This window comes from Panicum virgatum, chromosome 7K (genome assembly GCF_016808335.1).
Source record: "Panicum virgatum strain AP13 chromosome 7K, P.virgatum_v5, whole genome shotgun sequence".
In the NCBI taxonomy this organism is placed as follows: Eukaryota; Viridiplantae; Streptophyta; class Magnoliopsida; order Poales; family Poaceae; genus Panicum; species Panicum virgatum.
The window spans coordinates 38,497,235-38,523,467 of NC_053142.1; the positions used below are offsets into that span (position 1 = coordinate 38,497,235).

The 26,233-nt window shown below is 50.2% G+C and overlaps 3 protein-coding genes and 1 pseudogene across 4 annotated transcripts; 1 reads left to right on the forward strand and 3 right to left on the reverse strand.

The window, feature by feature from the left end:
• Window positions 1–1,473: 1,473 nt before the first annotated feature.
• Window positions 1,474–8,595, forward strand: LOC120642549 (adenine phosphoribosyltransferase 2-like). 2 transcript variants are annotated; one of them, XM_039919127.1, is made up of 7 exons: window positions 1,474–1,779; window positions 1,950–2,060; window positions 3,504–3,596; window positions 4,291–4,440; window positions 7,181–7,239; window positions 7,888–7,962; window positions 8,218–8,595. In XM_039919127.1, the coding sequence occupies exons 1-6, from the start codon at window positions 1,611–1,613 to the stop codon at window positions 7,942–7,944; spliced, it is 639 nt and encodes a 212-aa protein (XP_039775061.1). In that variant the 5' UTR covers window positions 1,474–1,610; the 3' UTR covers window positions 7,945–7,962; window positions 8,218–8,595. The 2 variants fall into 2 exon arrangements, with proteins under 2 accessions (XP_039775061.1, XP_039775060.1); XM_039919126.1 differs by having other exon boundaries at window positions 1,475–1,779; window positions 7,888–7,966.
• Window positions 8,596–10,223: 1,628 nt separating this feature from the next.
• On the reverse strand, window positions 10,224–11,377 carry LOC120642559 (annotated as a pseudogene).
• A 1,699-nt stretch (window positions 11,378–13,076) lies between these two features.
• LOC120640224 lies at window positions 13,077–18,683 on the reverse strand. The gene is made up of 2 exons (XM_039916079.1): window positions 18,565–18,683; window positions 13,077–13,946 (listed from the first exon to the last, which is right to left on the reverse strand). The coding sequence occupies exons 1-2, from the start codon at window positions 18,681–18,683 to the stop codon at window positions 13,319–13,321; spliced, it is 747 nt and encodes a 248-aa protein (XP_039772013.1). The 3' UTR covers window positions 13,077–13,318.
• A 2,968-nt stretch (window positions 18,684–21,651) lies between these two features.
• LOC120642604 lies at window positions 21,652–23,343 on the reverse strand. The gene is made up of 2 exons (XM_039919196.1): window positions 22,699–23,343; window positions 21,652–22,563 (listed from the first exon to the last, which is right to left on the reverse strand). The coding sequence occupies exons 1-2, from the start codon at window positions 23,188–23,190 to the stop codon at window positions 21,706–21,708; spliced, it is 1,350 nt and encodes a 449-aa protein (XP_039775130.1). The 5' UTR covers window positions 23,191–23,343; the 3' UTR covers window positions 21,652–21,705.
• Between the last annotated feature and the right edge of the window lie 2,890 nt (window positions 23,344–26,233).

Sequence of the window (26,233 nt, forward strand, 5' to 3'; positions counted from 1 at the left end):
TTTTTTTTTCAGTTTAAGTCAAGTCTCGTTACATCACATGTTTACACATCAATTAAGAGTACTAAACATAGACTTATTATAAAATTAATTTCATAAATCGTGACTTAATCGCGAGATGAATCTATTGAGCCTAATTAGTTCATGGTTTGACCACTAATTACTACAGTAATCATCCACTAATCATGCATTAGTTATACATAATAAATTCGCCTAGAGCCCTAATGACAACTTATACAATTAGTTTTATATTAAACTAACATCTAAATATTTAAATTGACATCCAAATATCGATGTGACAACACCTTAAAAAACCAAATGAAGCGGTAACTTTGTGCTAGGCTTTTGTTTAGATGTGTAAATTTTTTAGTGTAAAATACTATAGCACTTTCGTTTGTATTTGGTAGTTATTGTCCCACTATAAGTTAACTAGACTCAAAAGATTCGTCTCGCAAATTATAAATAAACTGTGTAATTAGTTATTTTGTTTAGCTACATTTAATACTTAATGTATGCGTTAAAAAATTCGATGTGATGGATAATTTTGTAAAATTTTGAAATTTTAGAGGGAACTAAACAAGGCCCTAGCAGTTGAATTTTCCTCAAAGTTGGGTACGAACTACCCCGGGGAGTATCGGACTGTGTAAGATTTTTTTATAAGATTTTTTTTATAAGATTCTTTATAAGATTCTTTTTATAAGTTGGGTACGAACTACCCCGGGGAGTATCGGGGAGTATCCGATGTGATGGATTATTTAGTTCTCTTTAAAATTTCAAAATTTTATAAAAAAAAATTTCGCGACTGTGTAATTTTACAAGACATCATCTCAAATTTTTTGACACATGCATAAAATAATAAATGTAACTAAATAAAATAACTAATTATACAGTTTGTCTATAATTTGTGAGACGAATCTTTTAAATCTAATTAATCCATAACGAAATAATAATTATCAAATACAAATGAAAATGCTACAGTATTTTACATCTAAAATTTTATGCATCTAAACAAGCCCGAGTAGTTCTGGGAAAAGGCGCTCCGGGCGGATTGTGCAGTACAGTGTAGCTGCTGCCGCCGCCGCTGCTGCGGCACTGTTCGTATTTGGTAGCTAGCTTCAAGCAAAATCTGGCATAAGATTTCGAAGCAGCGGCAGCCACGGCCCACGGCAGGCTAGCCGAGGTAGCGACTGCTGACGCCCTGCCTCACTCGTGAACGGGGACGAGAGAAACGGAGAAAGGGGTTTGGCAACCGGGCACTGACCAACTAGAGGGAGCGGGGGTGAGTGAGGCCGCTGAACTGGGCTCGCCCGCCGTCTCGAGCGACGGTGGACCCGGCGGCCGGTTCACAAAGGATAACGAAAGATATAAAAAAAACAACTCCCCTCTCACTGTCCACTGAGCTACTGCCATCCGCGGCTGTACCTACCTGGTTCTGGCCTCCCCGCGTTTATTTATAGGCGCCCCCAGCTGCCGCTCAAAGCGACAGCTGGAGAGGGAGGAGCTGAGGATCGAGGGAGCAAGCAAGCAGCCAGGCGAAGGTGAGGCCGGGAAGGGCTGCTAGTACTAGCCGGTGGCGATCTTCTTGCACCGGGGTGTCCTGCCGTGCGAGGGGGATGGGGGAGCAGGAGAACAACAAGACCGGCGGCGGCAACAACGCCATGGCGGTGGTGGACGAGGCTCCGGCGGCGGCGGCGGCCAAGGAGAAGGGCCGCGCCGCCGCGGACCCGCGCCTCCAGGGCATTTCCGACGCCATCCGCGTCGTCCCCCACTTCCCCAAGCCAGGTCCGCCCATCCCGTCCCGAACACAATCATTTCGGTTGACTCGACAAGAGAACCGCACGCGCGCGGCGCGAGGCCGGGCCTCGATCGGCCGGTGCCACGGCGCGCGCCCGCCCGGGGACACGTCTGCTCATCGTCTCTTTCCCGGCCGGTGCCGGCGCGCATGCATGCAGGGATCATGTTCAACGACATCACGCAGCTGCTGCTCCGGCCGGCCGTGTTCAAGGACGCCGTGGACATGTTCGTCGAGCGCTACCGCGGCATGGGCATCGCGGCCGTCGCAGGTACAAAACCCAACCGGAAAATCACCCACCAAAGCCGAATCATCGTTGGTTCATGACGAGCCGCCGCCGCCGCTTGGCCGCCTGCTCGCGCTCTGTAACTATAATGCCCCTGGCGCCGCCGGCCGCTCGGTGCTGGCGTCAATCCCTGCCACTGGCCGGGGCACTGCCACTGGGAGCGGCGCGGCGGGCGCGGCGGTGTTCTGAGATTCCGTAATATCTTTGGGGCAGATCTTCCGTGCTGCTTTTGTCCCCCACGCTTTGTCGCTCGTTCGTTGTGATCAGCCGATCAGGTCATGTCATCAGCACCACCACCTAGTACGCCATTTCTTTTTCTCTCATCACTCTCGCCTCCAATCTGCTCCTACTGTTCGCAGTAAATTAAAATAAAACCCCCGGCAACTGCAGCAGCAGTTTGGGTACTAGGTGAGTTCAACGTTGATACATAATCCTTTTTTTAAAAAAAAAATGCTGGTACGCCCATCTGGCGTCCTGGCCAAGTGCAATAAAATCCAGGGGTCCAATGCCGCGCGCTGGAGGCTGGAGCGGAGCGAGGTCAGGTCGAGGACTACCTGGGCGTCTGCTCGCTACGCGCGCGGGCGTGTGCGCTGGTTTTACGGCCGCATGCCGTGGCCCATGCTGGCATGATGACCCAACCAATGAGCCAAAGCCGGCGTCCGGTCTCGCGTCAGGGTCTGGTCGTGTCCGGCCGCGCCGCGGCGCCACCGGGGGCCGGCGGGGCTTTGCAGGGCCTCGGCTCGGTGGTCCACCGGAATCCCCGCGCATTCAAAGCCGGGATCGGAGGGCATGTAGACGGCTGCTGGTTGGGGGGATCGGTCGATGGAGCTCAGCTCGGCGCGATCTCATGAGCAGAGACAGTGCGAGTGAGACGCGCACCTCGTGTGCCGGGGGGCGGGGACCGGCGCCGTGTGTGGGGGTGGTCCGGTGGTGGGGCGCCGCCGGGGATCCTGATCGGACGGCTGCGGGCGCGCACATGCGGTGCCGGCCGGCTCGGCCTTGTTCTCGGACGCGCGGGCGGCGAGTCCTGGTCCTGCGTACGGCCTGGTCCCGCGCGGGGCTGCATGCATGTTCGCATCGCAGTGATCTCCTGCTGCCCTGGCAGCAGCCAAGTAGAGCACCACTTCCCGCTGGACTGTTGCTGTTCGCCAGGAGGATTGGGTTCATGTTCATCGATCAACCGCTTGTCCGGTGCGCGTGTTCCCTGTGTCATCTTCTTCAACGGCATTTATCTAGCTAGGCCCTGTATTTAATTTTTGCATCCTATACATCACTGCTTTCATTGTGGTGTCGAGTTACTCCTTTCATCACATGGTGAATGTCAAAACTGTTTTTTTACCGTGGCTGTAATCATGCTCAAATCTAACTTCATACGTATACCCGTCGCAAACTAATAAATTGTGTGGTGGATTCTTCATGTTTTACTAGGTATCGAAGCCAGAGGCTTCATCTTTGGACCAGCCATTGCTTTAGCCATTGGAGCAAAGTTCATACCGCTGCGTAAACCTAAGAAACTTCCAGGTGATGTGATTGAGGAAGTAAATGCGAACCAAAAATTATATATTAGGTCACTGCAACAGAAGAATGTAACAATTTGGCATTTTTACTTTCGTGCAATTTTGTCTGCATTATTGTTAAGGGAAGCAAAGAGCTACGACTAATGAATGTATTTGTGTATTTGCCCACAAACATCTTAACGATCTAACTTCGAAAAAGAATGAAACACCATATACTACATACTTCGAACCATGTCATATACCATGCATATCTACCATATCAGTGAAAACAACAATTATACATGGAGTCATCACTTTTGTTTCACTGTGAAATCCAACCGATATGCCATGCAGTAAAAACCAGTGTTGCGAAATTCGGTGATTTCGCCCCCTCCGAAATTTGAAAATTTCGGAAATAATAATTTAAATATATTTAAAAGTATTTTTAAAATAGTCTAAAAATGAATTTCGGCCGAAATTTCGCGAAATTCGGTGATTTCGGCCATGCCCGAATTTTTTTGACAAACGAAATTCAAAACCCTGGTAAAAACCATATCATAAGATTGTGTCACTATGCGGAAGCATCATTATATAAAAAAATTTGTACTATCGTTCTATCATTTGTCCAAAAGGAAAGCACAACTGGCTAGATTCATTGTAGAATGCAGTTTTGTTTTGTTTCAGGATGTACTATAACTGTTGCTTTTACACCATTATAGGTGATGTATTTTCCGAAAGTTATGTACTTGAGTATGGGACGGATTGTTTGGAGATGCATGTTGGAGCTATTGAACCGGGGGAGCGCGCAGTGGTTGTTGATGATCTGGTTGCCACTGGTGGAACCCTTTCTGCTGCAATCAGACTTCTTGGTTAGTACCTTTTAATTACATGCTATTTTCATATGATATATGTATGCATGTAAGCCATCAACATTGCACGGTTGTTCATTAGTATTAGTGCTCTAAATATGTAATTGGGATCAACATAAAAAATTCGGATAGGTGTTGCACTTATCTTCCCAGTTGATGTTCGTTGTCTGGATGTGCTCAAAATACTATCGTTGAACGTTTATTTGTTGTGACATCATGCAGGAACTCTCCCCCGTTTGTTCATAAGTGTAATGTAAAGATGCTATTCTGCCATGTTGTTTATGGTTTCTTGCGTGATGTATATTAGCTGAGTATTAGAACAAACCACCAGTGATTAGAAATCAATCACTCTATTTGCTTTTTGATCAAGTGAGCTGCAAATTCAATCATGTTATAATATAGGGAAAAGTCATATTTTCAACCCTAAACTTTCCCGAGAGTCCAATTTTCAACCTCGAACTCCAAAACCAGACATAATGCATCCTTGAACTAACGAAACCGGACAAATTTCCCCCCTGAGCCGAATCCACCCCGGTTTTTGCCTCGTCACCCGTCCGACGTGGACTTCGTCGCCCAGTCAGCCACTTGAATGAGCTTTCGACCCCGCGCGGCCCACTCATAATTTCCCCACCCGCTCCAGAGCCTTAACCCTAGAGGCGGCGGCGGCGCCCCCGGCGGCGAGCACGGCGACGGCGGCCTTGATGGAGACATCCAGGAGCTCGAGGAACTCAAGCACCAACTTGAGTCTTGGGTCCATCAACAAACACATCATCTAACTGTGCATCTCTACCTGATCTAACCTTCTTCTTGAACACCTTAAAATTCATGAGAATCTCTTTGGCCTCATCATCCTCACCTGATGTGCAGCTATCTCCAGGCAAGTACTCACTGTCAGAGCTAGACTTGTCACCATTCTTAGGTCCACTATCACAAACTTTTGCCTTACCCTTGCTAGGGCTATAAAACTCCTTGACAAACTGAATCTGCTTATCAATTTTCTCTCTGCTTTCAGTAATTAATCGCTTCACAGCTGCTGAACCAGCTCCCATGTCAACATCTTCAGGCACTGCCTCTTCCTCCGTGCTGCCTTCTTCTTCTGAGCCTGTATCACAGCCTAACTCAGCTTCATAATCACTATCTTCTTCTGAGCCTGATTCAGATTTATCCTGTGTAGCTGGGGCCTCAACAAATACATCTGCAACGCAACATTCTTCTGTGCTATTTGCCATCTCAATGCAAGTATTGTCATCCACAATAGCTCGCAGACCAGACTTAAGCTCCTTCCCAGGTACAAGCCAGTGCAAAAGGGTTCCATCGAGTACTACACAATGATCTTTCAAATGACCTACAAGCTCTGGAAGTGAAACTTTATCTCGATCTATGTATGCCATTGCAACATTTCCACCACAATACCGCAGATCAGACCCAGACTTTATGAACTCCCCGTTGAAATGAAACCTAACTGGGAGAGTTCCCAACACATCCATGTCGCTGCTGTGCACAGGAGAAGCAAAAACCCATAAAAACCGGCAATCCCGACCTTGTATAACTCTAATCCCTAAGATCTAGCCCATCTCCTACACTGGAATCGGTTTGCAGCACTCACCGGTTTGGTGCAGCCCTCAGATCTCGAGCAGCATCACCAGCCAATCGCGGATTCGATGAAGATCAGGGCCGCCGTCGCCGTGCTCGCCGCCGGGGGCGCCGCCTCCGTGGTGGTCGCCGCCGCTTCTAGGGTTAAGGTTCTGGAGCGGATGGGGAAATTCTGAGTGGGGAGGGACCACAGTGGCCGCGCGGAGTCAAAAGCCCATTCAAGTGGCTGACTGGGCGACGAAGTCCACGTCGGACGGGTGACGAGGCAAAAACCGGGGTGGATTCGGCTCAGGGGGGAAATTTGTCCGGTTTCGTTAGTTCAAGGATGCATTATGTCTGGTTTTGGAGTTCGAGGTTGAAAATCGGACTCTCGGGAAAGTTTAGGGTTGAAAATAGGACTTTTCCCTATAATATATGTTCTCTAAAGATGGAAAGCAAATTTTTCCCAACATTCGAACTTAAACCTGTTATTCTAGATTTCTTGCTACAAGGAAGAAAATCTTTTCACCAATGGTTTCTGGATCTTATCTAGAATTAGAAACTTAAACAAAAAAAATAAGAAGACAAAGATGATAAATACTACACAAATTATACGGAAGATGATGGACCGAGGTAGTAATTTGTCCTAATTCAGAGATTGTTGCGTAAAAAAGTGCATTGAGTATCATGCGGTGTTGACAAGCATCCCAACAATTTAGTGATGACATGTAGAGTGGAGGGCATCATGTTCTTTTGACTATAATCGAAGTTTGTCCTTAAGCGGGACAAGCTGTTTATTCATAGGACAAATTCTTGTCTGAATGATATGTCCTATGGGGTAGCTAATTACCTATAGGCATGATTTCGATGAGACTGGATGCACAATCTCGATTTTTTATGTTACAAGCGAAAAGTTTGCAGATAAGAATTGAGCACTCATGTCTCATAAAATAAAATAAAAACAAGGGCTGCTACTGTTTCACCTATGTTTCTTTCCTCTTCTTATTCGAATTAATAAATCTTGTTTGCATAGACCATTGACCTTTACAATATTTGAACAGCGTATGTTCTGATTTTTACTTACTGTGTTCTCTGTTAGACTGTTACATACTCACGAGAGAACTCTAAAGAATCTTTTCATGCCTGCTGAAATTTTTTGCTTTTCCAGAATGCGCCGGAGCTGACGTGGTTGAGTGTGCATGCCTCATTGGGCTTCCCAAGTTTAAGGTATCTATATATATATTCTTTTTTGTCAAGGTCCACCAATATACTTTTTACAGGCACACAGTTTGTGAAAGGAAACTGAGGAAATATTCCACCCGTAACTGAGTCTGGAGGGAGGAAAATGACACTTGAAGAACATGAACACTGTAAAAAAAAATAACTAGTTTACTTGTTACTGTACCTATGAGACTGCAGGTATATTAAAAAAAGTGAAATAAGATCATCATGCTGATAATGTTTCCTCTTACCAGTAAACTCAGAACTCTAAGGTCAAATGACCCATAGCTATCGGTAGGCTGTAACTTTGAGTGATAGATAAGTAAGTGCGGTCAGGGCTTAATTTTTCTTACATGGATAGGATAGCTATTGACCATAACTAAAGTAATATGTAAGAGCTTCACTCTTTGGAACCTAGCATATCTGTATTTCTGGATGAGATGAAAGAGGGGTGTGGAACTGTGGATATACGCTTAGTCCACCCATGTTCGAATTCGCCTCCTCATTGAGGTGAAATTTGGATGACTGTTTTTTCTTAAGCAACTTAGGTTGCCTCAGTTTTTCGCTTCTTTTGTCAATTTTATGAAAGAGAAGAATAGCAAGGTATACTAGTCCCTAACATCTGATAACTGGGGTTGCATCTTTTACGTGCAGGATTTCTACAAGCTCAACGGAAAACCAGTTTACATTCTGGTGGAGTCCCGCAAATAGGACGTGGTAAAAGATCAGGCAGGTACTGCTCTCTTAAGCTCTTCGGGAACTTCTCCTGATATCCAGCCGTTCTAAGTTTTAGTGATTTTCCAAGCATATCGTGCAAGTATAAAGCTAGGCAGGTTTGCAAAATTCGCTGCCTAACTTTGGTAAAAAGATCGCCCTTTAAATCAAATTCGATTTGTTGGTGAAGAGAAGCAGCAGAAATAGCAGTAGCATGCAGCCTTATAAACTACGAATACTAACACCGGTTCTCTCTTGCGACTTTTCCAGAAAAGCTTTCCTCAGAAAAACAAGCTCAAAGCTTCATTGTTTGCAAGCGCGAGGTGGAAGAATGGACGCCGAGTACTCTCCGGTAAACTGTGTTGAGGCCAGGGGCCAGAGCCAGCTGCTATGTATCTTCATGGAGAGGGTGAGATGGATCGGGTGAAACGTTAGTCTCTGTACCACGTCCCGTCTAGTGTTCTTTTAGTAGCCGTGACTGAGGAGAGTTTGTAGCTATTCCCGCCGGGAACTTCAGTGTTGGCCAGAGAATCGAAGGGGAACGGTTTTTCTTCGAGAATTGTACGTTTTCTGTGTCTTGTTCAGCTCATTTTCGCAAAAGGCTGTTCAACAACCACCATACGTGTAATGCCAGCATAAAGCCTGAGGCCCTGAGGACATCTCTTCTGGAAAACTGGACGCCAGTGCTAGATTGAAATTGCCAAAGCGTTTGTTTAATCAGCTCCCAAAGAATATGCTTGGATCCAGTTGCGGCACTCCACCTCCACCTGGCTAGATGCCCAGGAGTTCAGAGTTTATGTTTCCTCCCGGACACTAAAAAAATACTGGGCGAAACATGCGTGCGTGCAACTGCTGAGCTGTGCAGGTGTTGTTCTTTGGATTCCCAGACAAGGGGCACACAGGGCGTTGCAAAACCTGGGAGAGGTCGGCTAGGTCCGAGGAGGGCGACACCCGGAGGAGCCGTTGCCACTTGCCAGCCTGCTCCGATCGCTGGCGCAGATCCGCGAGTTTCTTGCCGTCTGTTCCGAAGTCCGAACCCTCCAGAATACTATCATTAGCGATCGCTTCGGATCTCTCCGTTTGTCCTCTTCTGCACAGCAACGGCTCCCGTAACGAATCGGAGGCTGTCCAGATCAACTCATTACTCGTAGTACTGCATTCATATTAGTAGTATCAAACGCACGGATAGCTCGGACGCCACACGTTGCAAGACCCGATTCGTAGCTTCTTTAGCTTTTGTACCAACAAAAAGGCAAAGATCATTCAAAACGCGTTCTCCCAAGTTGCACTAAGAGGATGAACTTTGCAACAAACAATCAGATTGTCATCCTCCGTGTTAGTACTACAATGGAAGTTTCAGTAACTTAATTCAAGCCAAAAGAGCAGCCTTTTCGAATTTCGATCGAAGGCATCGCCAAAAGAGCAGCCCTCCGATTCCGGTCACCCCTTTGGAGAGAGGTCTTCCCACGACGCCGATCTTGGAACGCCCAAAGGGCGGAACACCTGCTCAGAAGACGATCTCGGCATGCCGCCGCCGACTGGGGTTGACTGCACGGCGAGCTGCTGCTGGGACGCGACCCTCCGCTTGTGGCAGGGGCAGAGCGATCTGGGGGCCGGCGCACCGGCGCCGCCGAACTGCTGGCACGAGGCCGACCTCGGCATGCCAACGCCGCGGTGGAGCCGGCACCGGAAGGAGCCCGGGTGCGTCGTGGGCGCGCATATGCATTGCCTCACGTCGGCCGATGCGTCGCCGCCGTTGGAAGCCATGCCCTGCCCTCTCGATGGATGGCAGGTTGACCCGACTCCCCCGAGCTTGAATTGCCGGAACGACACCGTTTGCTTTGGTCACGGTAGGCACGGGATATTTATGAAACGTACGCTGCTTCAGTTCCGAGGCGAATCCTGGATCGGTAAGATTTGTACAGAATCCGTAACGGATCGTTTGCCGATGGAAAAAGGAAGAACTAACAGCAAGGGCAGGGTTCCCCAGCATCGCCAATGGCCATCGAGGAGAAGGCAGCGACGTCGATGGCGACGAGCCGACGACGGTTGGGGTACCTGGCTCGGCGAGCGGCGGCGGAGGGAACTTTCCAAGTCGACCGACACGTGGGGGGCCTGGATGCCCATTAACATGCTCATCGATGGCGCGGAAGCTTAGCTCAGAAATTCGCATCCCTCCCTGAATTGTTCCATAGGCGCCAACCAAGACCCCTCCACTTGAAGGGATCGAGGTCACATTTGGCAAAAGAAGACTAACATTAAATGATCAACAAGAGTGAACTGACTTGAGACTTCAGGTGATAATTGCCGTCGTGGGGGGAAAGGAAGACTCGGAAACTGAACCAGAAAAGGTACGTACTAAATCATACTCTCCAGTATGATTGCAACAAATTTGAACTCAGTTACACGATTGCAACAAATTTGAACTCAGTTACACTTCAACGCAGGGCGTGCCCGCGCGGAACAGCATCCAAATTCAATCTAAAGAATTAGACCCAAACAAAATATAAGCAAATCGTGGGAGCGCGCGAGATCGATCGATCACAGCATGGGGAGCATCGTCATTCGTCTGGAGCAGGGGAGCCTGCCGGGACCGCCGCTGCCGAGTCTTGAACTTCCTGATGGCCGCCTTGAGCACCCGCCTCCAGCCCTCCTGAACCCGCCCGCCCAACAAGTGGAAATCCCGTGATGCTCGTGAAGATTTCAGCAAAGCTTAATGGAGGCTGGATCAAAGGCAGGTGGTTACTACCTTCGCAGGGGAAGGCGCCGGCGGCGAGAAGTCCAGACCGGCCCTGCCCGTCTCGTGGAGGTCGAGGAAGGACCCGGCGCGCCGCAGCCGCCGGCGCCGCCTCCTGGACTTCCCGCCGGCGGCGGAGTCCCTGAGCCAGCAGCCGCCAGCCCTCGCCCTGCGCTTCGGATTGGCGACGAGGAAGTCGGTCGAGGAGGTGGCGGCCTCGGCCGCGGCGGCGCGGGAGGCTGGAGCCGGCGAGCCGCGCGGGACCTTGCTGAGCGGGGACCAGATGCCGCTCTGGGAGTAGTCGAAGTCGAAGGCGGAGGAGTCCGGGAACTTGCCCAGCAGCTCCCGCGACATGGACTGCTCCAGGTACTCCACCGTCACCACGCGCTCCACCACCACCAAGGGCGCCGCGGCGCTGCCGCCGCCTCCGGCGTTCTCCTCGGCCACGCTACTCATGCTAATTGCTCGATTCTTGGTGAGGTGTCTCGCTCCCGCTCTAGAATTTTGGGAGGTGGCGTGGGAACAGTCGAACAGAGCAGTGGGCGGAGGGCGGCGTTGGACCTAGTAGAAAGCATTTCGCGGCGAAAGTAACCGTTGGCGTCGCTTGGAGGTTCGCGGGCACTTGACCGTTGGCGTCTGTGGTGTCGCTGCCCTCTGACGAGTGGGGTCCTTTGTTAAGCAGAAAAGAATCCTAGGTCCCTGTCCCTCCCACTGAGCTTGGCAAGTGGGCCATGTGATGGTGTAGATACAATGGCCTTGTGCTAATGAACAGTGATTCGTGCTAATTTTTATGTATGGCACTGAATGAAGTCTATTTGCAAAACTTCTTTATGGATAAGTGTAACTTTTTGCGACGAATCTAATGACGGTAATTAATCAATGATTTGCTACAGTAATGCTACAGTACCATCCTCTAATCACGCGTCAAATATTTCATTAGATTCTTTAGGATTCCTAGCGCAGGGATTGTGAAGTTAGTTTTGCAGACTGCTTTTATTTAATACTTTTTATTAATAATTAAAGTTGCTACAGTTTCAGCATAGCACAAACCAAACAGGGCCGATTGCAACTCAATTATTTTGCGCGGAAGTACCAAGTGTTAAAATACTGTCGTACGGAACCTGCTGCCATTTGAACAGAAAAAAAAAACCATCTGCATGTCAGTCCAACAATTAAAAATGTGCTTTTGGGTACATTATGTGGCTAAACAATTGCTTACCGTAATAAAACCAAAAAGAATACCCCCCGCCCCCAACAACTTGTGTAAAACCCAATATAATTACCTTAAATATCCTAGAGTAATCAGAATATTACGATGGACCTTTTAAGATAAATACACAAGCCATTTCTCATACAAATATTAATTGCATATTACTCTGGAGACTAGAGAGTTATTCTATATTGCCTCAAAAAATAGAGCGTTATTCTATAAGAATTGCATAAGCAACCATGGTAATTTATAAAGTGATCCTATTGCTCTTATGAGTATTTTTCTGAAAAAAATCAGTTTACACCCTTTAACTATTATAAAAGTCTAATTTTTAATTTTCAACTATAAATCGAATAACAGAGGCCATCCAACTGTCAAAACCATATAAATTTTACCCTTTGGGTGGTTTGTCATTTTACAAAAATTAAAAATATTCGAGTTTAAATTGAAAAATCAGAAATAATGTATTTTAAATTAAAAATGAATCAGATGTCATTATTTTTCTAAAAATGTTACCCATCTATTGGCATTCTACTTTTTAGTTATTCGAATCCAATAACTTCATGTCCCTAGTATTTATTTGCTTGTAGTTATGTATATTATTTGCAAATAAATAAGATTTAAATATAATAATAATTGTTACATTCCTAAAAATGTTTGGTACTATTTTATATTTTTTTTATTTAAAATAAATTAGTTTAGATTTTTTAGATATAATCAGTATTTTTTATTTTTTTAAAAAATACAAAACCACATTTATAACCCCTCAAAAGGCTAATTTTATCCAGTTTTGATAGTTGAATGGTCTCCGTTATCCAATTATATAGTCGAATGTTGAAAATCGAATTTTTATGATAGCTTAAGGGTGTAAATTAAACATTTTTCTATGGACAAGGGACGTTTTCTATGTGGGGATAGATTCGAGAATTCAAGCTTGGTCCAATCAATGATGGAGAATGTTATCCGACTGCGTTTTCTTTCTCTCTTAGTTTTTTTTTTCATTAGACGTATTTGGTCCAACAATCTCTGCCTTTTTTTCATGGGAGTTGATACCGCAGGTACTACTGCCGCTCCTCTGTTTTTCCCCTGTATTTTTCAAACGAGTCACTGTTTTTTTTTCTTGTCTTGGGTGTGAGGTATTTATACAAGTTTATAGTGATAAAAATCAGCAGATGTCCAATATACGCCCAAATTAACCATGAGGCAGTTCATTGGACTTTATTATCAAACACCGGGCATATCATGCCCTGCCACGGGCCTTTGGCTTCACGCTCGCTTCTCCCCGCTCACATCATCAGCATTCGGCAAAGGAAATCCAAAGAGCTAGTACTGAGCATCCCTCCCTCCAGTAAAACAACCCACACAAAATTGTGGGCGCAAAAAAACTGTGCAGGCGCAGGCAGGGGCGGGAGGTGACCCAGGTGTTACCCGTCGCGGCCGGAGCCATACTTGAGCCCGAACTCGCGGAAGCCGATCTCCAGGTCCGCGGCGGCGATGAGCAGCTCCGCCGCCTGCGCGGGCCGCAGGATCTCCACCGCCTGCCTCATCGTGCGCAGCCGCAGCGCGTCCGCTCCGCGCAGCACCGCACCGACCCGCGCCACCAGCGCGCCCGCGTCCAGCGCCATCCCGGCGGTGACCACGCCGCCGTGGCCCTCCTGCACCCGCGCCATCTCCCCCGACAGCGCGTCCTCCTCGGCCACCGCGCGCCGGTGCAGGGCGTCGACCCACGCCAGCAGCGCGGGGCCGAGGTCGCCGAGGTTGTTCCCCGGCCGCACGCCCAGCAGCAGGTCCGGGAGCTGCGCCTCGAGACGGCGCCCGGACTCGGTGTAGAGCAGGTGGACCAGCGTGGTGGGGCGCCACCCGGCGAGCCAGGAGGCGGCGGCGCGCTCCGCGGCGCTGGCCCACGGCGCGGACAGCGCCAGGACGGGGTCCAGCTCGGCGCGCGCGGCGCAGTAGGCCTCCATGTGGGCCCCGAAGCGGCCCACCAGGGTGACCAGCTGGGCCGGGTCGTCGGACCAGCGGGCGGACCTGAGGTCGCCGCGCAGGCGGTTTTTTTTATTTTTATATTTTTTATTTTCATTTTTTTATATAAATATATTTTTGATTTGGAAATTTACAGAAATATACCCCGGCCGCTCCGCTGCCGGGCGGCCGGGACCTGGCCGCCCAGCAGCGGGGCGGCAAAGGCATTTCTAAAAAAAATTTCGCGAAAAAAATTACGCATAGGTTCTTGGGAGCCGGCCATCCGGCAGCGGGCGGCCGGCCGCCTGGCTGCAGGACGACCTGGCGTCCGTCCGTTGGCCGGGGTCAGCGACAAGCGGCGGCGCCCGCTCCCTTTTCCGGCGGGACGAGCCGATGTGGATGGATATAGACGGCGAAAAGTCAGCCAGCCGCATGCAGCCGCGCGCGCACCGGCCCGCCCCAGTGCGATAGGCACGCAGCGAGCCACGACGGCACATCTCAACAAGCTAAGCTAAGCGTACATACATACGTGGCCTCTTGCTTCGGTTCTTCTTCCTCCGATGGCTGGACCTGGATGGGATGGTGGGCCAAGCCTGAGTAATTAATTATGAAGGGAGAGCAGCAACGAATGCATGCATGCATGAGATCGTCGTTGGTCTGTGTGTCAGATAGAGACCAACTGCGAGAAGCCAGTGTATATATATGCTATACGAGGACACACACGTGGTACCGGTACCCCTTTGGCCTACCATACGCATGCAGTTTATTTTTACGTTGCAGCCGGCCGGCTGGGGGCCGGCCGCCCCGCTGCCGGACGACCGGCCCCAGGAATTTGCGCGTAATTTTTTTCACGAATTTTTTTTAAAAAATACTCCAGGTCCAAGCCGCCCGGCAGCAAGGCGGCAGGGTATATTTTTGTAAATTTTCAAATGGAAAATATATTTTTGTAAAAAATGAAAATATAAAATATAAAAATAAAAAAACCGCGCCGCGCAGCGACCGCAGCCCGCGCAGCCAGAGGCGGAAGCGTCGGGTCGCGGCGTCCGGCTCCATTCCCGTCCCGATCCGACGGGGCGGGGCGGCGGCAAGGCAAAGGCTCGCTGGGCGCGGTCGTGGCGTGGCGGCCGGATTTATAGCGGGTGGCAGCGCCATGACCGAGCCAAGGAGAGGGGGCCGATGCCGACGGGGTGGCTGCAGCCAGGAAGCTAGCGCGCCGGCCGGGCGTATCGAGGTGGCGGACATGCAGGGCGCCCACGTGCGCCCCGAGAGTGCTGGGCTCTGGACGACGACGACGCCGTCACGCCAGGGAAGCGGAGCGGAGGCCAGCGGAGCGTGTGGCCCGGCTCGCCAGTGGGTGAACCGGTGAAGTGACGTTTGGTTGGCTTGGTGGCCTCCGTCCACCTCCGCCGCCACCACTAGTTGACTTGTAACGCTGGCGTGAGAAGCCCACGTTGAGTTTTTCTAGGGGAGCACGGAGAGGTGAGGTGAGCTCGGAGCTGCCCGATCGTTCGACGTTTTGCAATCGCAGAGAAAATATCAGGCCCCCCTCGTTTCCGGATGCGTGGTGAGCTGGTGCATTGAAGTTTGGGCCGCTTGGAGCACATTGGTTTTGCGTTGGGTCTATTCACCACTTCATCTGGCTGGCTCTGCCGACCGCAGATATTTTGGATGGAGGCATGGAGCGGCACAACGTTATCGAGCGATCCTCCTATGATCTTATCCATGCGTCGTTCCGGCCAACAGCTTTGCTGGAAACATTGAGGAGATGTTTTGATGTTCGTGAAGTGTAGATTGGTTTTGTCAAGGTTTAGGAGGTCTTTCATGAAATTACCTTCAACAGAATGCATGTCGATTTCGTTGAAGTTTAGAGGGTGTTTTGCAAAAATTGATATTCACAAAGTTCGGGGCATTTTTGCAAAATTGTTGTCCATAGACTGCGGGTTGACTTTACCAAAGTTCAAGGTTTTTTTTGCAAAATTTATATTTTTTCACATTTTTACGTCCCGCCTGTTCACGTTTTTTTCAACAACGCGATTATTTAAAAAGATTTATCCCACAAAAATTATTACCTTTGACCTAACTACCACAAAAGATAAAGTAATTTCTGGAAGATTCTCATAAAAGACAATTAACACCCCATCCAATCATCGAGAAGACAAGAGGTAGTTTTGTAATTTTACATCTAGCATTGATTTGCATGTTTAGTCTTAGGATTGTATTTATTTTGGGACGGAGGGAGTATTCAAAGTCAGATTTCTAATTTCTAGCTTGTAGCAATAATATAATATAATATAATGGTGTTTTTACCTGCCTCTTATATATGGCGCCCGACGTGGCCTTTTCGAAGCTTTTGGTTTGATCTGGCATTTTTGGTTAGTGGCAACAATATTTAATCCTCTAAAGTAAAATTCTTCCTCACTTTGCAACACTATACTATCTTTAGTCCAGTTAAAAAACAACTCTTTTTCTCATAGATACTTTTGATATTATCGCGATCACTCTTTTAAAACTCTGATAATTAACAAATTTGAAACTAGTTTGTAAAGCATAAAATTAAAGTCACACATAGGTTTTAGTTAAGACACTAATCAGATTTGACTATAGAAATAGCGCAAAATCAATGCTATCAAACACTGTCTCTGTCACAAATTGGTGATGCTTTGATATACATATTGTTTAAAACCAACTATTCTAACCACTGAGTACTTTTTGATGTGTTGAGTTTGGGCATTTTATAGGAGTATAGGTTTCTCTCGAAATCTAGTTATGATACACCCTGTCAGTATCAGAACAAGGAATTGACAATTGGAATTGGAATTGGAACCAATGAATTCTGCTGTTTGGATGTTCATAGAATTGAAAATTGGTATCAGGAACCAATACGGTGGAATCCAACCGCGATTAAAATAACGCTTCGTCACCCCTCTTGTGTTGGGATGAATTGACCAGCTCTTCCTCATCAAGGTTGCAACACTACTATCCTCCCCGAAGTGGCCAAATTGAAATAGCCTGGAGGTGGAGCTCGCTTGCATTCTCCTGACCTCTCTCCCTCTACCTTGTCCCTTGCCTCTACTCCCCTTGCTCCATCGCCGTCGCGCTGCCCCCATGCCACTCCTGCTCCACCACGCTCCCCTCTGCTGCCGCCACGCCACTTCCCTGCACCCTTCCTCTTCGCACACGCCCTCCTGCTCTGTCGCAGCGTTGCTCTAACGTGGACCACATCTGCTTCCACTGCGCAGCATTGCTCAACTACATGAGGTCAAGAGTGAGGAGTGGTGGAAAGGAGGAGATGAAGAAAAATAGATATCCAATTTTTCATCTACCAATTGAATTCCACTACACAACATTACTCCTAATTGAATTCTACCAACGTCTGCATCCAAACAAATCCAAACAACTGCTTCGGTATTGAGTCCATTTCAATGCATAGGCTGATTTGGTATTGGACGCAATTCAATGCTAATAAGATCTCCAATATCAACATAATATCGACATCCAAACGTAGCCTAAAAGTATATTTGTCAAAGTTGTATTTTGAAGTCCAAATTAAAACTTCACTCATAGAGAATTTCATGCGAGTATTTTTTTTAATCAAGTACAGATGCTAGGTTCTATATAGCAGGCCGCCCTAGAAGAACTGTCTAAACGCTCCAAAGCTTAGCAAGAAAACGAAAATATATAAAACTCAAAACAATAGGAGTATATTACTTAAGCTACACGCCGAAGTTGTAAACACACCCCTTGGCAACTAATAACGCCGGCAAATACCGGTAGTCAAGAACAATATAATGGAAAAAAATTCTGTGGAGGCGGGCTGCAAACTCCGCACGGTGCAGCCCCGTCTGGATCTTTGCCGCGTGGATAGGAGAGAGCATCGAACGGCAACTTTTCTTGGCTTGACCCCGCGTTGGAAAAAAGCAATACGGCTCGGCTCGATTTCTTCTGTAGGCGGCTCAGCTTCTGGCTCGTTGCCACAACTGGCTTCTCCATCAGATCGTGACACCCCGGACATCGCGCCTCTCTGTGGGTACGGGCACAGCGAGTCCACGGACGCCGCCAACGCCATGGTAGGAGGTGAAGGATCCAAGAAGGACGATGACCCTGTTGCCTCCTCGACCGGCCGCCTCCCCGTCGCCTGCCGGCACAGCCCCGCGGCACCGCGGTCGACTCCGCTTCGCCACGCCTCCTCCCCACCCGGCCGCCCGGCCTCACGTCGCCCCACGACCGTCTACCGCCTCCTTCCCGGCCTGCTCCACGACGCCAGTGGCCGCCTCCCCTCCCTCTGTCGCGCTCGGCCTCGCCGCCCAATGTTGAGGGGCGATGTCCACGGCCGCGATCTGACGAGGAATGCAAGCAAGCAACAAACTGGAAGCCGATGGGAAAGCCAATCGTGGCAACGAGCTGAAAGCTGAGCCGCCTACCGAAGGAACCGAGCCGTATTGCTTTTTTCCAACGCGGGGCCAAGCCAAGGGAAGTTGCCGTTCGATGCCCTCTCCCATCCACGCGGCAAAGATCCAGACGGGGTTGCACCGTGCGGGGTTTGCAGCCCGTCTCCATTCAATTTTTTGGCAATATAATATAATGGAAAGTTTCCTAAAAAAACGGTACCTTAATCTAGGAGAGAACAGCCGCACAAAACCTAAGACACCAAGCACGCTACGAGTACCACATGCAGAAGCAATCCAGCACGTATAGTTCCGATCTTCACCTTCCCAGAGTCGGGAGGCGTGTCGCGTTATCGAAGCTCGGCGGCGACGCAGGTAGCTCCACGGCAGCCTGCTCTTCCACCGGGGCGTCCACCGCCGGGCCCTGGTGCTTCTCCCTCATCGGCGCGAAGTAGCTGTAGCCTCTCTGCTGCTCCCTCTCGTCGGCGTTCCGTGGCCCCCGTTGATGTCGCCTCTCTGCTGGTTCGTCGCGCCGCCGTAGGCGCCGTTCTTGGCGACCTTCCCCGCGCCGTTCTGCTTCCCGGCGGGGCCTTTCCCGTTAGCTTGGCTGGCAGCCGCAGCGGCCGGATTCTTCTTCTTGTTCTTCTTCTTGGCCGGCGTCGACGCCTCCATGGCTTTGGACGAGGGCGCCCAGGGTCCTACCGCCGCCGGTTTCTTGGCGACCGCCGCGTCCTCCTTGGATTTGGCCTTGCCGACGACGTCGCCGGGGTCGTTAGTGTCGAGCACCGTCCAGGGGTTGAAGCTAGCGACAATTGCCGCCATGTCGCTTGACGATCGCTCGATACGATGATTCGCGGGGACTCGACGAGATATAGATGGTTTGCTTGGGGCCAGGCGATTGCTGACGCATATATATGGAGGACAAGGAGCCGGGAGCGCGAAGAACTCGTTTACGACTTGGGAATTTGGAGATCGGGAATTGCGGAATTTACGCTACAAATGCTGCGCTAAAGAGAAGTTGATTGGTTTGCGTTTTCGGTAAGAGATCCGATTTCCCATATGGGAACCCTGTGTGTTTACCGACCTAGAATTAGCACCGGTCCCGGCCCGTTTATCGAAGTCACGCTAGAATAAAAATTCTGAGCGTCGGCGTACATACTACCATCGTGCGCATACGTGTAAATTCTTGCATTGCCCTCATCTTATAAGCCTTCCTCTCAATTTGTTATAGCAACTTAACTCTTGTTTAATTACTCTATTCTTTTTTTCTACACTCATCAAGTATTTGAAACATAATGAGTGGATTTGTCTAACATGATAACATTATTATACTCCTTGACTGGAAAAAAAATACGACACTTTAACTTTGCTATATTTTATACAGGTTACGTAGAAGATGAACTAATGGTCTAATTAATAATAAATATTCTCCACGATTTACACGTGTAAGCATATTATTTAGTAATTTATGTATACAACTTACTGTAGCTGGCTAGATTACTTTTGTGTTAGAACCTACCTATCCGATCGAGTTCAAGCCCCCGAATTAGAGCTCATGCTCACATTGATGGTTAGTTATTCTTCGAATAGTAAGCAGCGTGTTTGACAACAACATGACACTTTTGATGACTTCATCAGTCTAAAAAAAAGTAAAAGACATGCGGTCATTAATATAGTCATATATTTTTCACGAAGATTGTAGTTTTCACCAGATATGTTCCTCATATATTTCATAAAAAAACTAATATACTCATATATATATATATATATCCATGTTTGGTTTCTACAGTGAACTCTTCGCGAAAAGGGAATCTTATATGCATGGAGTACTAAATGTAGTCTATTTGTAAAAATCTTTTTAGGAATGGATGCAACTTTGCGAGCCGAATCTAATGAACCTAATTAATACATGATTAGATTCAGTAATGCTACAATGACCATGCTCTAATTATCCTCTAATTATGCGGTCAAAGACTTCATTGCCTACAGTATTGCTACAGTACCCATGATTGTGGAGTGCTTTTATAATTAGACTTAATTTAATAGCTCTAATTATTAGTCAAAGTTGCAAAAAGTTTTCATCAAAACTTTTTCACCTCCAACCAAACAAGGCCTCTCTCTCTCTATATATATATATGGTGCTCATGTTAGTGATGTGTGTATCTATCATCTATGTGTTACGGTAAAACACACCACTGGAAAAATATTTATTCATTTCCTCACGGACACGGTAAAACATAGAGCGAGCAGTGCTAACAAAGATTCGCCCCACTCCCTACACCCTACTTGAGGGACGGGAACTGGGCCAGGTCGTACAGCCTCGGCGCGGGGGGCTCGTCGTCCACCGCCGCCGCTCCGTTGGCGTGACGACCTCCCTGTCGTCCCTGCTGCTTAACCGCTCCGCCCTGCTGGGCATCCTTCGCCCGAGCGTTCGCCGGGCCGGCGCCGCTCTGCTGCCTCTCCCTGCTCCGTATGACCCTCCGGGCAGAAGGGTAGGCCCTGCCGAAGAGCTCCTGGGCAAGGTTGGCAGCGGGCTGCTGCGGATTCTTGTTGTCGAGGCGCGTGTCGCCGGGGTCGTCGCTCTCCAGGAGCGCGAAGTGGTTACTGGCGCCGGCCATCTGCCCCCGCTACGTCCGCCGCGAGCGAGCCCTTTGCCGGTTTCTCTCTGAATTCTGATGACGGAAAGGAAGCCGCGCGTCAGGTAGGTCGGTGGACGAAATCAGAAGATGCTCGCTTGAAGCTGCCTCTGGCTAGCTCTGGTTTGGCGGGCTGCGGCGGCTTACGTTACGTGCGCGTGGATATATTTGTAGGCTGCTGGAGGGCGCGTCGCCGCCTACACGGCCCTTGTTCCGATTTGACTCGGACTCTGTCACATCGCAAGGCGGCACGACGACGTGTCCGACACTCGAGTTCGGTTTCCGTAGCATCTCTTGCCCTCGAGTGTCAAACTGGTTTCATGGGTTGGGCTTTGAACCCAGCCGGTGGACTGGTGGACCAATCGTATATGGGCCTGGACTGGAATTTAAGCTTTTTTTTATTTGACCATCCAGAAGCGAGCAATGCTCAAAAGAAAAAAGAAGTGACCAAAGCAAAATAATCAAGATTCAGTTATTCAGAACGTCCTCCAATTATAGTACAGCAAAATACTGCGGAGTAGAACGTCAACTCTGCTGACGATTTTAACAGGTCCACGTTTCGACTGTTAGAAGACGACGTAATGACTGTTTGAATTTTGTTTCTCTGCGCACGGTACCACTGCTCGCATAAGTGCAGAGAGCCAGAGATCGATGCGTAGACTGAACTACTGAAAGTCTGAAACTAGTAGCACGTAGCTTGACCACAAGAAAGACAAAAGCACACCGATGTGGCGATGTGATGCCCATCTGTTGATTTATATGTACGTACGAATGCAGGTTCCTGCAAAAGAAGATCGCAAGTATGGTATGACTGTCCGTCTGTCCCGATCAAGCCTGAGTAGTAACCGTCGCAACGGTGGAGCTGTCCGCACGCGACGACGAGCCGGACGGACCCGCCCCCTCCGCCGATCCCGCTCCGAGCCCGACTCGGCACATCTCCGCGGGGCTGGGCGCGTCCCACCGCCCCGCCCGCGCCCTGAGAGCCTCCATCTCCGCCGCGCATTCCACCGGCCCCATCCGCGCCACCCTCCGCCGGTACTCCGCGGCCTCCGCGCCGGCGGCCTCGTCGAACAGCGGCTCCCAGCCGTCCTCCCACGGCCCGCTCGCGTCGCAGAGCTCCAGCGTCCCGTTCCGCCACTCGGTCCAGCCCCACCGGCGGTCCAGCCGCGACGCGTGCCACGCCGCGCACCAGCCGCGGCACGCCGGGCGGCAGTGCAGGCACTTGGCGCCGCTGAGCGGGCCGGGGCTCGCGAGCGACGCCACCGGCACGCCGTACCCGGGGTCCGGCCGGGACGAGTAGGCCCGCTTGCTGAGCACGCAGAACGGGAAGCGGCGCTCGAGGGCTGGCACGCCGGCCTCCTCGAGCTGCGCCTGGAAGGCGGCCTCCGAGTTGAGCTCGCTGTAGCCCGCGGCGGCGAGGCGCGGGAGCAAGGAGAGGCGGGAGAGCGCGGCGACGGAGGCAGCGCGCCCGCCGGCGCCGAGGCGGTCGTTGAGGCCGCCGAAGCTGGAGCCCTCCGGGACGACGTAGGCGGCGGGGTGGAAGGCGTCGCCGGGGACGAGTGGGGCATTCCAGAAGCCGTCCACGCGCGTGCGGAGGATCCAAGCGTAGGTGAAGTTGCCCTGGGATTCACGATCGCGGATCAAGTCCAGGCAGCCCTCCACCAGGCGGAAGTACTGCAGGAGACCCTGCATCATCGATCGACAGGACGCCAACGAAGATTACATTCATGGCGTTGTGAATGGCAGGCAGCAAGCCAGCAGCTGATGACGAACGTCGCCGGCCGGCCGGATGGCAATTCAAGAATGAGCTAAATTGATCACCTGGATGCCATTGGGGGAGTTGGCCGCGGTGAGCACGGCCGCGCGCTCCGGCGTCTCATCGATGGCCTCCGGCCGGAACACGCGGACGGCGGCCAGCGCCACCCCGGACGGCGCGGCGCGCGCGAGGAGGGACAACTTGTAGGCGTCGGCGTCGAGCGGGCTGTGCAGGAACACGTCGGTGGCGCCGGCGGGGAGCGCGGCCAGCACGTGGCGCGCGATGGACGGGCCCGTGAGCTCGAACCGCCGGGCGCCGCCCACCAGGCACACCGCCACCCGTGGAGGAGGAGTCGGCGGAAGGGGTGACCGCGGCGGGGTAGGGGGCCGGGGGAGGTGGCGGTGCGCCGCGAGTTGGAAGAGCTGCGGGAGGCGGAGCGCGGATGGGAAGGAGAGCGCGGCGGCGAGGAAGAGGAGCAGCGGCGCGAGCACGGCGACCAGGCGGCGGCGCGAGGCAGCGTGAGGGCGGTATGACGAGTCGAGCGACGACGACACCATCGCGGTGGGCTTCACGGACGTACGTGCTCCTCACGTCGACACATTCCTTCCTGCTCGCAGCAGGGGGAGCTAAGCAGAGCTGATCCGAGGATCGAGCAGTCGCGGGTGGACGCCGTGTCGCGGTGTCAATGTGGACTCTGGAGTGGTGGTAGAAGCAATTGGGGACGCCATGAACACGAAGCGAGGCGGCGTAGAGGGGCGGGGGTGGTGACTGGTGACTCGGTGAGCCCCGGAAGGTCGTCGTGCGCGCGGGGCGTGGGAGGAGTTGACCGGCGTGAACTTTGAGGTGCGGGAAGTATACCGTGTCCATGTGGCATGTGCAGATGTGCTGCTCCCTGCAGAGGTTGTTTCTCTAGCCTTTGCGCTAGATACCCTATTCCCATCATGGAAATAATGTGACGTTCTAACCATCGGCAATCGACGATGGTCACCGAGTCACTGTCTTTGAACTGAACTCTGTCAGAACGGATAAGTACAGTAGTACACTATTTAGCAACAACTCCTAGAGTAGAACTCTAGCAGTAGTACTATGAGGACAGCCAGTGGAGTGGAGGGCTCCAAAAACTCTTACGGGCTAGAACTTAGAGCAGCACCAGCCCACTTTCTATTTCGGCCCCTACTCCATTTTTTTTTAGAGTTTAGGAGAAATTTTAACTCCAGCAAAACCCTCTAATGAACTCTCATTTGAGATGGGCTCTCAATCTATAGTATCAAGCCCCTAGGAAAAGGAGGGCCCGATCCGCCCCCCCTCCCCGTGCCGCAACCCCGACGCCCCCCTGCGCCGGCCGCCACCCCGACGGCTCCCCGGCCTGGCACGCCTCCACCCGGCCGCCGCCTCTCCCCACGACCGCCGCAGCCGCATTGCCCGGCGCCGGCGACTTGGCGGACCCGGCCGACGAGGACGACAGCGTGGCCGCGGACGGGCGCAGGCGCAGCGGCGAGACCGGCGAGCCCAGATCCGCGAAGTTCCGCCTTTCGGTCTGGCGAGCCCAGATCCGCGGCGAGACCGGCTTGTCCCTGACGCCCTCGTCGTCATCGAGCGCGAGCGCCGCGGCGCGCAGGCACATCCGATCAGCCTCGGCCATCCTCGGAGCTCGGTCATAGTGCAGCGGCCGACACGAGCAGCAGCTTGGAGCAGCCGCCGCCTCGTCCACGTAAGGTACGGCCAGCGCCGCCTCCACCACCCCACCATCTTGCCGACATGGAGCAGAGGCCTTCCGGATCTCATGGAGGCACCTCCGGCGGCGTGCGCCCTCCACTGCCAACGGCGGGTACCCTCGCGAAGACCCGTCGTTGAACCTTCTTCGCGCCGGTCCCTACTGCCAATCCTTCCAACTCCGGCCTTCCTCGTCGCCAAGAAGTGCCCAACTCCGGCTTTCCTCATCGCCAAGAAATGCCCAACTCCGTCCTGCCTCGCCGCCAAGAACTGTTCTATCCTGGTGGTGCTCCTCGATACAACCCTCTCACGGCGACCTTCACAAAACCTGCTTCACCACCACCTGGTGCCACCACCTGCTGGGACACCCGCAGCACGTCATCATCCCCAGCAGTGATGGAATACGATGCCACCGGCACCTCGGAGCCGATCTTTGATTCGACACTAGACTGCATAGCAGATGTATGTATTTTCCCCAATTTTCTTGCTCAGTTATGTCATGCTACTTCATTAACCTTGGATTTGAGTTTAGTATTAGTGGACAGTTAGGACAGACAAGCAGCACTTGCTAGGGATCAGTACTAAACTTGTATTTAGTATTGCATTTAGCTTTGGATGTAGCTGTATGGTGCCATCTCCAGGAGAATATAAGATTTGCAGTTCAATTGCTTCTCCCAAAGTGCCTGCTTGCTCTTAACCTCTTGTTTGCTATTGTTCAAATGGGCACTGAATGTTCAAATCAAAACTTTAATCTAATGGGCACTGAATGTTCAAATCAAAACTTTAATCTTTCAAAACTTTAATCTAATGGGCACTGAATGTTCAAATCAAAACTTTAATCTTTCTTTTCTTGATCTTATCACGGTTCAGTTCCCCTTCCTCCTTTTTAGTGGCCTTGTATGTAGTAGCAGTGGGAATTTTGGGCACTGAGGACCCTTTCATACCCTATCATTTCACAGGTTGCCTCTGTTACAAGATCTGAGATTATAATTCACTACTCTTCTCATTCATAATTTTTAGCCTGTTCAAGTTTTGCATATTAGAAGAAAGAGACCAGGTTGTATTAATGTTTGAACTGCTTTTCTCCATGTGTTTTCAAAATGGAGTCAGAACTGTAGTACTGGGAGAAAGAAAAGCAGGTGTTTTACTTGACAATGGTAGATTGTTATTAGACGGATATTCTGCCTAGTTTCAGCTAGGTAATATTAGTCGACATAATTATACAAGACAGCTCTTTTCATCATCAAATATGCAGTGAAAATTCTGCCAGCTGCCAGCTTGAGAATTCATGTACACTGAGAACCTTGGAACATCTTCCTGATTTGATCTTTTCTTTAGGATATAATTTTGTTGATGAGTGAGAATGGCACAGTACCATATTGTAAGACTCATATAATGCAAGTTTGGACCCAGTGTTATTTGCACATAATTTGTCGACTTTATTATGTAGCTGCAAGATCAATTTGAAACTTTGCCCTTAAATATTAATTAGCATTGTAAGTATTGACACTGTTTTTTGACACGTGTCAAGGAAGGTGATTTCGGTGAAAGAAAGGTGGCCGATTCAAAATAAACCAAAAGAATGCACAGATTTGGAATCGGCCGATGGGAGTCCGTCCGATGGACCAGGAGAATATTCTACGAAGATGCTGATTAGTCCGCTCTGGTGCTCGGCCGATGAAGAGTTGCCGATGAAGTCAATGAAGGAGAAGAGGATCCGGACTCCACGAAAATCTTGATGATTCGGTTGTAATATTTTAAGTAGTTTATCTTTTAGATAATCTTTTCTTTAGGGTCAAGTAATGTTTGCCGTAATCGGCTAGGACTTGATAGCGCTAGACTATATATACCAGTTGTAAGGGACCGAAAAAACTTGATACACATCCA

Bases quoted from the DNA above. Each gene is read 5' to 3' on its own strand.
- LOC120642549 (XM_039919127.1), top strand. From the start codon at position 1,611: ATGGGGGAGCAGGAGAACAACAAGACCGGCGGCGGCAACAACGCCATG. The intron at 1,780-1,949 runs GTCCGCCCATCC...GCATGCATGCAG, and splicing joins CCCCCACTTCCCCAAGCCAG to GGATCATGTTCAACGACATC. The intron at 3,597-4,290 runs GTGATGTGATTG...ACACCATTATAG, and splicing joins TAAACCTAAGAAACTTCCAG to GTGATGTATTTTCCGAAAGT.
- LOC120640224 (XM_039916079.1), bottom strand. From the start codon at position 18,683: ATGAGGGAGAAGCACCAGGGCCCGGCGGTGGACGCCCCGGTGGAAGAG. The intron at 13,947-18,564 runs GTGAAGATCGGA...TAAAAATAAAAA, and splicing joins CGCCTCCCGACTCTGGGAAG to AAACCGCCTGCGCGGCGACC.
- LOC120642604 (XM_039919196.1), bottom strand. From the start codon at position 23,190: ATGGTGTCGTCGTCGCTCGACTCGTCATACCGCCCTCACGCTGCCTCG. The intron at 22,564-22,698 runs GTGATCAATTTA...TCGATGATGCAG, and splicing joins ACTCCCCCAATGGCATCCAG to GGTCTCCTGCAGTACTTCCG.